The sequence below is a fragment of the Trichosurus vulpecula genome, chromosome 2 (assembly GCF_011100635.1).
Source record: "Trichosurus vulpecula isolate mTriVul1 chromosome 2, mTriVul1.pri, whole genome shotgun sequence".
Classification (NCBI taxonomy): Eukaryota; Metazoa; Chordata; class Mammalia; order Diprotodontia; family Phalangeridae; genus Trichosurus; species Trichosurus vulpecula.
The window spans coordinates 77,965,355-77,979,434 of NC_050574.1; the positions used below are offsets into that span (position 1 = coordinate 77,965,355).

The 14,080-nt window shown below is 39.3% G+C and overlaps 1 protein-coding gene across 3 annotated transcripts in view; it reads right to left on the reverse strand.

The window, feature by feature from the left end:
* Positions 1-11,691, reverse strand: part of ZMYM4 (zinc finger MYM-type containing 4) — a 128,675-nt gene extending 116,984 nt beyond the window's left edge. For 2 of the 3 annotated variants that reach the window (XM_036743301.1, XM_036743299.1), the window contains exon 1: positions 11,544-11,691. In XM_036743301.1, coding sequence (XP_036599196.1) covers positions 11,544-11,594 — 51 coding nt within the window. In that variant the 5' untranslated portion in view covers positions 11,595-11,691. The remainder of the gene's footprint in view (positions 1-11,543) is intronic. The other variant, XM_036743300.1, reaches the window with a different exon arrangement.
* Between the last annotated feature and the right edge of the window lie 2,389 nt (positions 11,692-14,080).

Here is a 14,080-nt window from a genome sequence, read left to right on the forward strand (position 1 = left end):
CTACTAGAGTAAGTTGCTTAATAAATGCTTTTTCATCGACAGTTACGGGTACCACCATCTTTAAAAGAACATGCAAAAATATACAAGCTGAAGCATGTCCAGAAGGTAATTAGTATGACAGTATTGTAGGACATGGTACTACTCAAAGCTCAGCTGAAAGAACTAGGAATGTTGGGCTTTTAGAAGTCCAGGGGGCAGAGGAATTCTAATTGACTTCAAGTATTCTGAGAGATGTCAGTAATAGAGCAATTAAACTATCTATAGAAGACTTAAGAGTAACTGGTGAGGTGGCAGTTGAAGAGGAAGACTTAGGGTTGATTTAAGGAGAAACTACCTAACAAAACTATCCTAAAACAAAATGAACTGATGCAAAAAGCAGTGAGTTCCCCTTGAAGTTACTCAAAAAGAGGTTGGGACTCCTATTTATCAGGTATGTTATATAATACAGTAGAAAACACAACTGGATTTAAAGTCAGAGTCCCTGGGTTTTAATCTCATCACTCCACTTAACTACCTGTGTCACCTTAGGCAAATCATTTAACGTCTAAGGGCCATGTTTTCTTCATCTATAAAATGAAGAGACTGGACTGTTCTCCTTCAATCCTAAATTTAAGGTTCTTCTCAACTATAAATCTACCATCCTAGAGAAGATTTTTGGTCACCTAAGGGTTGGGACCTCATTTCTGAAGTCTCTTCCAATTTTCAGATTCTTTAATTTTGTATTATTCAAGTATCCCGCAAGTACCTAGTAAATCACCAACCTTCCTCAAAATGTCTCTCGCATCTGTACCTTCCTAGTCTAGTTCCTGATTATCTTGCACATATACTATTCCAATAACCCTGGACTCAAGATTCTTTCCCCTCCAATACCCAGTCACCAATTGTAATCTTCCTAAGGTACTAATTTCTTCATTTTATTATCCTGCTCAGTACCTCTTATGAGTCCTCATTGTGCCTACAAGATACATTTTAACCTTTTCAGCCTAGTTTTCAAGGTTCTCCATTATTCATTCATCTTTTCATTGAACAAGCATTGATTAAATTCTACTAGGTACAATGAACTATGACAGACAGTGGAGAAGACAAAAATAATTAAGTCAAGGTCCCTTGCCTTCAAGGATCCTATGCCCATCATACCCGTTTTCTGTCTCTCAAAGGTGCAATGTCTACTCCCCTTTGCTTCTACCCAACCAAATCCTAATCACCTAAGATCTACATCAAATTCCATTTCCTGAACCAGGAGGAGTAATCCATTTTTATTTCTTCGTATTTCCCAGCTCCTGAATACCATGTTACTCAATATAGCAAGAACTCATCCTCAATGAAAGTATACTTTAAAAAAAAAAAAAGTAGCCTTAATCACTGGACTTAGAACAACAGACTCCATAAAGAACTCAAACACTTTAAACTCAGACAAGAGGAATTCAGTTCCCCCTCAACAGTTCTAACTGAAAATAAGTATATGCATACTTCCAAAATAACACTACCCTCTGAAATAACTTCATTATTACAGAGGTCATTATTATGAAGATCAAATGAGAACATACATAAAGAAGGGACTATCTGTACATGGCAGCTATTATTAGTAGAGCCAAAATCTATCCCTCTACCCCTGTTGAAAACCACACTGGAAAATAAGTAAATCTGATCACACAAAGCAAATGGTTTAGAGATCAAAAATCTAGAACCGGAAAGGGAGACTTTCAAGGTAATCTGGTCTAACCTCTTCATTTTACAAGTGAGGAAACTAAAGTCCAATTAAGTTTAAATGACTTGTCCACAGTCAGACATGAAGGACAGGCACGCGCAAACGTGCTCGATTTGAAAACAAGGCTTCTGACTCCAAATCCAGTGCTCTCTGTACCACAACGCTTCTTTATGTACAACAAACATCCATCAGGGTTAACTATCCTAATTCAGTTAGCGTATTACACTTATATTGTGTAATGGATAGGCATGAAGATCACTCCTTCTAATTGATTAAAAGTTGCTTTTATTTTACATAATGACGGTCTAATGTTACATGATCAAAGGATGTAATTTTCATTCCATGATAATGTAAATGAAAAATTGATATAGGACTTTTTAAAATACAAAATTTCAGCAAAAATAATTAATCTCCCACTATTCAAAAACATTGACATATATATTTTATAATTAAAAATACTATCTTGGACTTTTATAAAACATCTTTTTAAAAAACATTTTAATTTGTTATTTATTTTTAGCACTTTACATTTCAAATTCAAAATTTTCTCCCTCCCTCCTCCCACCTCCAGTGAGAAGGCAAGCAATATGTCAATTATACATGTGAAATCATGTAAAACATTTCAATATTAGTATTTCCCAAAAAATCAAGAAAATAAAGGTGAGAAAATTATACTTCAATTTGCACTCAATTCTTCAGTTCTCTCCCTCTGGAGGAGCACACACTTCTTCATCATGAGACTGCTGGAATTGTCTTTGATTGTATTGTATGGATCAGAGCAGTCAAGTCTTTCACAGCTGATCACCATTACAACATTACTGTTACTGTGCACAATGATCTCCCAGTTCTTCTCACTTCACTTTGCATCAGTTCACAGAGTACTTGCCATGTTTTTCTGAAACCACTCCCCCTTGTGATTTCTTACAGCACAATGGTACTCTCTCATTATCATATGCCACAACAAGCCATTCCCCAATTAATGAGCATTCAATCTTTTCTTAAAAGAGATAACTGGGTTCTAATATGGGCTTATCTACTAATTTGGTACATGATTTTTCATTTCTTTTGAACTTATGGTTTCTCATGTGTAAAACAAGAGGCTTGAGACTAGATGACTTTTAAAATCCCTTTTAGCCCTAAAGTTGTTCTGTAATGAATCTAAAATCATTAGGAATAAGTATTATTAATTCTCTTTCTGATAAAAGAATTGAAACTGAGATATTAGAATCTAGATTAAAAAAAAAAAAAAACCTGACAGTCTATATAGAACCAAAACTAGGTAGTCAGTTTGGTCAAGACTGGTCAGCAAAAAATTAGTCAATCTGATTATTTCATTCAATTGGCTGATACACCTAACCTAATGCATCTTTAATAACATCTTTTTCAATTACGCAGACTGCATTTCATCCACTCCTGTGCAAGGTACTTCCATAAATTTACCTCAGTAGTTCTACCCAACATGTTCACTTGACATTGAATACATACCCATGGATCAGAGGGACTATCCATTGGTCATCCTTCATTCCACTGAATTCACTGTTTATGACTATAAAACTTTAACAGAAAATATATTTATTGAATGATTCACCCTTATTTGGTACTATAGAGGCATGATTCCTGGGGGTTCATAGCAAACTAACCTTTTTTCAGCAGTTTTATGATGATCTTGGTACCGAACAGTTAATCATCTATCACAGTTAACTAATCTACTTCAGTCAACTTATAATAGTCAAGTTGCTTACTGGATAGGTATGAAGATTATTTCTTCTAAATGATTCCTTTCCCTGACACTGTATTTTCAAACAACTAAGTAACATTAGGCAGCAATACCTATAGTGTCAAAATTGGGAGAGTAAGGAAGCTTTACTGAATGGAGTCTCACAAATAAAGTGTTGATCAGAATTAAAAGACTTCATACAGCTTGGCACAACTGATGATTATGTGTGTGACTTTTTTCATGACATTTGAGCATCTCTACATTAAGGAAACAACGCAAATATTTTCACTCAACTTTGTGGGGGATCATGGAGTTCTACAGTCTCTGACAAACTGAAGGTGAAGATCAAACAAAAGGCAATACAGAGGTACCTGGTGAACAACAATAGGCTCCAATAAGTTAAACCAAGAAATATGTGCCTGGGGGGAAAAAAGGATGAGTTAGTCATATTATGACTATTTGGTACCACGAACAACATAAAACTATTGAAAAAGTGTTAGTTGGCTAGAAGCACCTAGGAATTATACTTCCAAAAGACCAAAAAGTGTAAATCATTTAATATATATTTGCTATTAAAGTTTTATGTTCATTAATAGTGAAGTGGTAGAAGTAATATTTGGACTTAGACACTATTTATATTAGGTAAACCAAAAACGAAAAAGGTTTATCTAAACAAAAACAATTGTCATTTACAGTTTTTCAACGATCTGATACCAATCAAATATTCGATTTGGCAGATGGGAAAATCCCAACCGAAGATCCCATTTCCCCCATTATCAAGAACCTATCTCAAACTTCACAGAGCTAACTCGCTCTTTGCCATAACAAGGATATTCTACAAAGATGGCACAAAGTATGTGAGCCAAAAGATACGATCCAAGTGCAATATCAAAAAGGACCAATTGGGTGTTGCTATGGCTTCCAGAAAGACAGTAAGAATTTAGTTCCAACAAGGGCCCTGGAAGCCAGAAGATATTAGCCTTTAAATATGACCTATCTAAAGTGACTGTTTCTGTTTTGTTTACATTCCTACATGGAAAGATGATGTGTATAATTCATGAGACCTCAGTATTAGGGTAGCTTAAGGGAATATACATATATATATATATAGATAGATAGATAGATAGATAGATAGATATAGATAGATATATATAGATATAGATATATAGACAGAGGGCACAGGGTGAGTTGAATATGAAGGGGCAATATCTAAAAAAAATAAAATCAAATTAATGGATGAGAGAGGAATATATTCAGAGAGGGAGAAAGGGAGAGATAGAATGGGGTAAACTATCTCACATAAAAGTGGCAAAAAAAAAACACAATTCTGTAGGAAGGGAAGAGGGGGCAGGTGAGGGGGAATGAGTGAATCTTACTCTCATCGGAAATGACCTGAGGAAGGAATAATATACACACTCAATTGGGTATCTTACCCCACAGGAAAGGAGGAGGAAGGAGATAAAAAAGGGGGGACAATAGAAGGGAGGGCAGATAGGGGGAGGAGGTAATCAAAAGCAAACACTTTCGAAAAGCGACAGGGTCAAGGGAGAAAATTGCATAAAGGGGGATAGGATAGGAAGGAGCAAAATATAGTTAGTCTTTCACAACATGAGTATTGTGAAAGGGTTTTACATAATGATACACATGTGGCCTACGTTGAATTGCTTGCCTTCTTGGGGAGGGTGGGTGGGGAGGGAAGAGGGGAGAGAATTTGGAACTTAAAATTTTAAAAGCAAATGTTCAAAAAAAAAAAAGTTTTTGCATGCAACTAGGAAATAAGATATACAGTCAATGGGGCATAGAAATCTATCTTACCCTACAAGAAAGTAAGGGAAAAGGGGATGGTGGGGAGTGGGGTGACAGAAGGGAGGGCTGATTGGGGAACGGCACAATCAGAATATATGCCATCTTGGAGTGGGGGGGAGGGTAGAAATGGTGAGAAATTTGTAATTCAAACTCTTGTGAAAATCAATGCTCAAAACTAAAAATATTAAATAAATAAATAAAACAAAGTGATTGTTCCTTCACAGACAAGCAACTCAGAGGCTAGAAAGACTGTGTAGGAATCCTAGCAGAGGATCCTCCAAGGGATCACCCTTATAAACAGGAACACTCACCTTAACATTGTGCAACATACTGGCTGGGAATACAAATAGAAAAGACAGTTCCTTCTAAGGATATATACGCAATATCTGTTAAAACACTACATGTTCTTTTCAATACCATGTGAAAAGTCTATGATTTTCAATGGCACATTAGTAGCACTCTTATCACCTTACAAGAGACCAGCCTTGCTATACTGCTAGTTTCCCAATATCATGTAAATGTTGTGAACATGTGAGATATATAAAAGTAATGAGCTGGCCCCAGAATCAGAAAGACATGTCCCAACTCTGAGAAACTTACTTTATGACCTTGGACAAATCACTTAACCTTCTCAGTGCTCAAGGTAATTAATTCCCTAAGGCTCTAAGGTAACTATAAATTACTGACCAAGTGTCAGTTGGAATTCGAAACCTAGTATACTTGTGGTTAACAACGACAACAACAATAATAACAACAATGCTATGTGTAATAATATATTAATATTTCAACATATATCTTAATATAATGTTGATATATAATATTTATATTACAGGTAATAGTGATGATAATGATGCTAGTTAACAAGCATTTATTTAGTACTTTGAAGTTTACAGAACACTCAACAAATATTATCTTGCCTTAATGGGTTAATGAAATGAGTAAGAAGTTAATTACCTTGTCTTTGCTCATACTATTCCCCATGCCTGGAATGCCCTTCACTCTTGGCTCCCCCATTTCCACCTGTAGGAATCTTATTTTTCAAGGTACAACTTAAATGTCACTTCTTCCATAAAGCCATCTCTGATCTTCTCCAAAGATATATTTCCTTACTCAAATGACAAAAGCACTGTCTTTCTCTTAAGCTCTTACCATATTCTGGATTATAATTACTGCATTGTTATAGTATATTTATAATTTATAGTACAGTCATACTATCTATAGTATATTTATCATATAGTTATTAAATACTTGTGTTACGTGAAGAGCAGGAACTATATTTTAATTATCTGCTTCACTTTCAGAACCAAGCCACAGCAGGTACTTTATATATGTTTGTTGAAGCATCCCCATTTTAGCAGCAATAGCTTCTTTTTGTAGGAATCAAAATAGTATTTCCTTTGTATAAATTAATTCAACCTAAGCAAGGTTTAGGAACTGGGGAAAAAAAATTCATATTTCTTTTCCAGCCTGTAAAGAGAAAGATTAATGAATCAACTACATAAAATATACTGAATTATAATGCTGGCCTTGCTGAAAGCTCATTCTGCTTAAAAAAAAAAAATTAAACTTTCAAAATGTAAGGATGTCAAAAGTTGTAAAGGAAAAAGTAAAAGTTTAAAATACATATACATATATTGTTAAAAATAACTAACCCCAGAATATATAATTTTTTAAGTTAAAGAAAAGGTAAATATTTTGTTTTAGGTGATGGCTATTATCCTCCTAATTGCAAAAACATCCCCCAAATATTCATTAACTTGCTTAATTTGAGATACTTGTGACATCAGAGAGGAACTATCTGTTTTTATCAAATTTGGTAAACAAAATAACTTCCATATGTTTCTGGTAAATAAAATAACTTCCATATGTATGTTAACCACACCAGAAAATTGGACGACATAAATGAATAATTCTTTTAACTTTTTTGTCAAGATACTATCTCATAGATTCCATGATCTAAGGTTAAGAAACCCTGTAGTGGAAATGGATTTGTACAGATAAACAATGTTCTATCACTACAAATACTGTGACCAATAGTCTACATTTGCACTAAATGGCAAATTACAAGCACGGTTCATAACATGAAACTAACATCCTCATAAGGAACAAACTAAAATCTGAGCTTTACTAGTACCATGTGCTAATCGATTGAGCTAACACCAGCCATAAATAGCAATGAATATCTCAAATATAAAATTGGATGCAGGACCTTCTAAACATAATTGAGATTTACTGTCCAGGGGTCCATAGCAAGATGTGCCAAAATTCATATATGGAAGAGGGCACTGTGAGGAGTCTCTATAGTGGGTTGGTAAAATAAGGTATCAGTATGACTCCTATAACACTAGCTCTACCCTCTACATGGATTCAAAAGGCTACCAAGTAACTTAGAGAAAACCCAAATTCCAAAAATGAGGACTTTGAACTTGGGTCTATATATGCCCAACACTACCTGGTTGAATAATCCTTTCCTACCAAAATCAATCAATATCTACCTAAATGTATAGTGTACATGTGGCAGTCTGCCAAGGCCTGAAAGCCAAAATAATGTTATAAGATGGGGCAGCATGGCAGATTGGTGTATTGTTAATGGGAATGGGAAGATCTTTCCCATCCATTAATAGGCCTTTGTGACCTGCTTGAGTCACATGGAAGTCTGAGTCACATGAGCCTGTGGTGGGAGGAGCTTGCAGAAGGGGTAAAACAGGAAGTTGGAGCGAGTTGGAGCTTGGGGAGAGAGAGGAGGTAGAGGGAGGAGGGCAGAGCTGCTAGCCTGAGTGAGAAAGGGAGTGATTTTGCTTAAGGGAGTTTGTTTGTGGGGAGGCCCTACCTGAGGGAAGGCTTGGGGATGGTGGTTCCCCTTGCACTGATAATGTGTATTGATTTCTTTGTTGCTATGATGGATTTGGCTTTCTGGCATTTGAATAAAAGTTTTGGTTTCGTCTTCCATAAAGAGAGTCTGTTATATCTTGCAATTCAAATTTGAGAATAGGCCAGCACAGTCATAGCAACTGCTGTGGGTATCACATTGGCGATATAATTGGAAAGAAAATAAACTGGATTTTTGGATTCAAACGATCTGTGCAAGAATTAAAACTCCAGAATTTAACTACTTTCAACCTTACTTTCCTCAACTATAAAATGTGGTTAATACTTATACTACCTACCAGTATCACAGGGTTACTGTGAAGAAAGCACTTTGTAAACATTTGGAAACATTAAGGATATAAATACATGTATGTATGTATGTATATGTGTGTGTGTAATTTAGTAACAATAACCAGGCAATAATACAATGTAACATGATAAAAGTCAAGCGTTTGGGATTTGGGCTCAAATCACAACTCTGCTACTTACAACCCAGATGGGCATGTACCTGTAACCTTTCTGAGCATTAGTTTTTTTTTCATCTATAAAATGAGGAGATTGAACTACATGAGGTTTTCTCTAAGTTAAAGTCCTATAATCCTGAGATCCATTCGCTAATTCGGAAAAATAGAAACTATGAGCTATTTCACAGGGCAGTCCTGAAGATATCACTCTGCAAACAAACCATAACTATGTAAGTATCAATTCAAATTATTATCATAGCCAATACCACATTATAATTACAGATTCATGTTTCTTTATGTTATTATCTAATCATCATTCATTAAATGGATTAGTCTCCTTAGTGCCCAATAACAGATACAATAATATTTTAATCATCTGTGATTTAGCATGGATATAACACCATCCAGTAATGTGTAATGCAATTCTCCTACACCTAGGTATACAGTATTCATAAACGGATTTGGCAAAATCAAAAACTTGGTGGCCAATCTGCCAGTAATGATCGTCTACAAATTTACCAAGGTTCCTCCTTGGGGGCCAAACACTATTCCTGCACCTGACCTCCAAATCCTCCAAGGCAGTCAAACAAGTAAGAGATTATGCTCCTCTGAAACCATGGGGTCAACTTGATGTCAAGAATGGTCAAAGGACCACAGACTTAGAGCTAGAAGGGACCCACAGAAAGCCATTTAGTTCAACTCCCTCACTTTACCATTAGGAAACTAAAGCCCCATAGAAGTTATGTGACTTGTCCAAGCTGAGGCATTAGCATAGCAAAAATCTATATAATTATTTTAAATCGCAGCATTTTGTCCAGTTCTTTACTGAACTTGACTATGATTGAGTTCTTAACCTCTCTAGGCTTCAGTGTCCTCATCTATAAAATGAGGGAGTTTGACTAGTCTTGCTAACTCTAAGTACTATCATCCTATTAATTGGCAGTTTAGCACATATAAATGATTAGTGATACATCAGCGATGACTGTCCCCCACAACTGGCTATTCCCAAGTGAAACTAAAGATGGAATGAATGTAAAACTTGAACTACCTACCCCCTGACAAACAGAAGCAATCTTCCTCCAATATACAAGGGAAACTGAGCAAAGGAAACTCAAGCATGCTACATATACCGTGTAAAGGTAACCTTAATTTCCACTGCTGTGATTCTAGAATCTTTTAAAAGCATTAAAATCAATTCAAAACAAAGAAACACTCATAATCCATGGGAGAGCTTGTTTTAAGTCTAAATTACTAACCTTTTACAAAAATGTAGAATAGGAACACAGTAATAACAGTATTAATCAGTTTGATGTATCCAACTGCTAATAGTACGCATTACAAATCTAAAGTGGTACTTTACCTTGAGTTTCTGAGTTGCTGAATATCTATTTAGAAAACTTCTTGGGAAAAGTATTATAATCCCCCCAGCTACCTTATACCATCATTCCTGCAAAATGAAGATCCAAGTTTAAACCCATTCATAACTTTGAAAAATAACTGATCAACACTCAAAAGTTATCTATTGCATTCTATGTGTATGAATATACACATAGTAAGTGAGCTATTTGAAGACATCATAATAAAGTTTAACAAACCCCTATGACAGATTCACTGTGCTCCACATCCCTTTTCCACCTTATAGAAAAAAGACATATAAGAACCTCAATTTACTGTCTACCTATGAACTAATCTGGGCGGCCCAAAAGTAGTAACCATTTACAAGCAGACATTTACAAGTAACAGTATTCACATGCAGAGAGAGAACAAAAACAAAAACCATTTACCATAATCACAGAAAGCACCTGGAAAATGCATACATGATTTTATTTTGAACTGAAGGGCATTCTAGAAAGGTTCATCTTTTCACCCAATAGATACAAGTCTCCTGTCGTGATTTTATGAACTGTTTGTTCATGGGGAGAAACTTAATGGTACTGAGCCCTCTACCCTATAATAAGAGTAAAGTAACAGTTTAAAAAAAACTGCTGAGTGCCTTACACAATAATATTGTTTTCAATTTGAAGGGAAAACCGAGAATCAAATAAAAGTTCTGAGGAGAACTTTAACAGGACATTTAACTTGGGCACAGAACTGGTTCTCTCTTGCAGAACAGAGGGACCGCATCCTTGAATTGTCAGAATTTGTCATACTCTTCAGGATTGTCAACTAGAGGCAAAAAAAAAACCCTCAATATTTTTAATTATAGTCGCATTAAAGTCCCCCTAAGATGACAAAACCTGACATTACCCTCAACCTCTTTCTAGGTAACAACACACCGTCCCCTTAATCTCTATAAAGGGGGAGGGGTTTAGAAAAGGGGCAGGACGGACAAACAATGAATTAATGTTTTTCTGGCAAAACGGTTCTCCAATTAACTCTTGACTAAAAAGCCTCCAAGCTCCTCCTTTCTTCTAACAACTCAGGCCCCACAGGGTTTTCAAAAGCACTGATTTTCTATACGTGGAAAATACAAATTTGCCGACTCCCCCTCGAACCCACGGGCCCCCCCCACACACACACGTACACACACACCCCAGGGATGATCAATACCACCACTGCCACTACCATCGCTCCACAACAGTGCAAGAGTTGAGACAAACTACCTCCTCCCTCCCACGGCAGATCTTTGTCCCACCTGCCCAAGAGCCACTTTCCCCACCCCATCCTGGACTGAGTCTCCCCTCCTCCTTTCCCCTGCCTGGGGCTCCTCGACTCACGCCTCCCCCATTCTGGGGCCCCTACCTCAATACACGATCCACCATGTGGGGGCCCCTTCCCCACCCCCCCAGCGCACGCTCAGGGAGGGGGCGCTGGGTCAGCCCCTCCTCCTCCTCCTCCTCCCCCCTCCCCTCGCGCTTCTCTTGAGACTCCCCCTCCCCGCCCCCCAGCCCCGCTGGGGTCTCCCCAGCCGCGCGCCCCCCACTCGCCCCGAGCACGCACTTCCTCACTCCCCCGCCCGTACCCCGGCCCCGGAGCTCACCTCACCTACCCTCTTTCGGGGGCCGGGCTCCTCCGCCTCTCGCTCCGCCATGTTGGGCCCCGGCGGAGGCGCCGCTCCGCGCGGCTCCCGCTCCAGCTCTGGCTCAGGGCCGCAGCGGCCCCCGGGCTGCTGGTCTGCCCCGGCGCTGGCCCGGCCCTGCCCACCCTTCCCCTCCCCTCCCGCCGCCGCCGCCGCCGCCCCCCCCTCCACCCTCTCCTGCACACGCACCAGCGCCTCGATGCTGCCCTCCCCGGGCCGGGCCTCACCTCGCCTCCCTCAATTGGGGAGGGGGCGGGTCCCGCACTCTGAGGGGAGGTGGCGGGGTGTCTGACTCCCCGGCTTGGGGAGGAGCGGCAGGACAGGGTGCGGGGAAGGGGCGCGGGGAGCCCGGGACTCGGGGGGTTAATGGTGTCTAATGGGCCCTGGGTGGAGGATTATTTTCTGTCGGAGAAATTCCTCCGCCTGCCCCCTTCTTAAAGCGGTCACCAAAACGAGCCTCTTGCGCGGGCCTTCACTGCGCTTGCGCGCAGCGCCTGCGCACTGCCAGCCCCTCCCTCCTTCCCATCACTCCACCCTTTCTGGGCATGCGCAGTGAGAAAGCTGGGTAGGCCAAACCCCTGGAGCCCTCTAGCTACCAGCTGCTGCTCCCTCCACTGAGTTATGGCTGCCCTCTTAAAGGCCCCATGACCAAATTTTGACATGAGGGTTAGGAGAAGATGGGAGTGAGTCCTGGGAAGGGGTACAAGGCCTTGTGTATGGGGTCTTGAGACCCAGTTATGCCTACCCCTTTGCCATGTTGACCACCAAAGTGATTGCACCTAGCCCAAGTCTAATGGAAGATTCAAGGCGTTAGAACTGGAAGAGGCGTTAGAGATGATTCAGGCTAACACACTCATTTTGCAGAATAGGAAACTGAGGCTCGGCTGAAGGGATTTGCCCAAAACAGCAAAATGAGTGAAGGGGCGGAACCCAGAGCCTCTTCTGGCCGACATAAGTTTCTTTTCTAAAGACCTGGGATAATGTCTGGCTGGGAGCCAAGACCAGAAGGATCCGGTCAACAGCCCAAAGGAAACCTCAGCTTCTCTCACCGTCTCAATAGTCCAAATTTGAGGGGTCGGGTGAGGCTGGAGTACCTCCCAAGGCAAGGACACCTCAAAGGAAGCTACGGCTGTGGTACAAAGAGCAGACCATGTGCTGGAGCTGATGGTCCCCAGCAGCCGGGCGCTGAGCCTGAAGGTGGGATAAGGAGTGTTCTTCACCTTATCCGAGACACCAGCATCATCCTTAGCCCCACAAGAGGACGAGTCACGGAGGGTGCATATCATATCAGCCCTGTTTTGTTCTCCTGGAGCTGGTGAAATAGAAATGTCTTGAGAACTTGCCTCAAGTAGGAGAAATCGTGCTCTCTGCCATGAAAATCTGAGGGAGACAAATTGGCTTCTAGAATCAGTTTCTGACTGTTAGAGGTGGCATGTCTGTCCTTGTTTCATACTTCTATTTACTCCACTTTCCTACAGGTCAGTAGAAAATGGGTCATTGTCATCATCAATATCAAATATAAAGGAGAATAGTAAGAAATGTAATGACTAGAGACTTTAATGTGATTCCACTAGTATGGAAGCTAGTGCAGATTGACACTCCTTCCATACTTTCTCAGCATCTTCTCATGGTATATGATTTCCATGCATGTTTTGATGGACAAAGAACCATAATAAGAACAAATAAATAAAACCTTGAAGGCCTTTCCTTACCAAACCCAAGATGTACATGTGAGGTAGTGTTTTGAATAATTGCAATTATTGAATATCAATCCATGTATAAGGCAACTATACATGAATGTGTGAATTAATTTAGAGATCATAACAGCTTGACCAGAGACAAGGTCAGAAAGAAGATGTAAGATGACCTGGAGCAGTTTCTGGACCATCTATTTGCACATTGCTAACCACTGATTATCATGAAAAGCCAAGTAGAAATACTCAATTTCTGCTGAATTCAGATCTTGAGTATTTCCTGCAATGATCCGTATGTCAGAATATTGGACCACAAGGAGGGTAAAGAGCAGAAATGTACACTCTGCACACAATAGTAAGGATATGCGGAATCTCTTTGATCATATAAGAAATGAAGTGTTTCACACATCTGAGGTACATCCTTGAGATCAAGGACTATGTTTATCTATCTTTGCTTTCCCCACATTGAGCACAGGGCCTCAAATACAGGAGACATTTAATAAATGTGTATTGAATTAATGTTGAAACAATGAATAAAAAATATACTGCAGGCAGTTTATCACTCGAGAGCTAAATCATCTAATATGGATCCCATACTGGATCCCATAGGACCACAACAAACCAATTATGAGGCAGAGAACATGGTGGGATCAACTACTGGTCTGAGTGGACAGAAATGAAAACAGGATATTTTTAATATTTAGTAGATTGCGCCCTTACCAGGTTGAACTACAACAGATCCAAATATAATTTCATATTTTTTTCTATTATTTTGTTGCTAATGTGAAATCCAGGAATGAAATT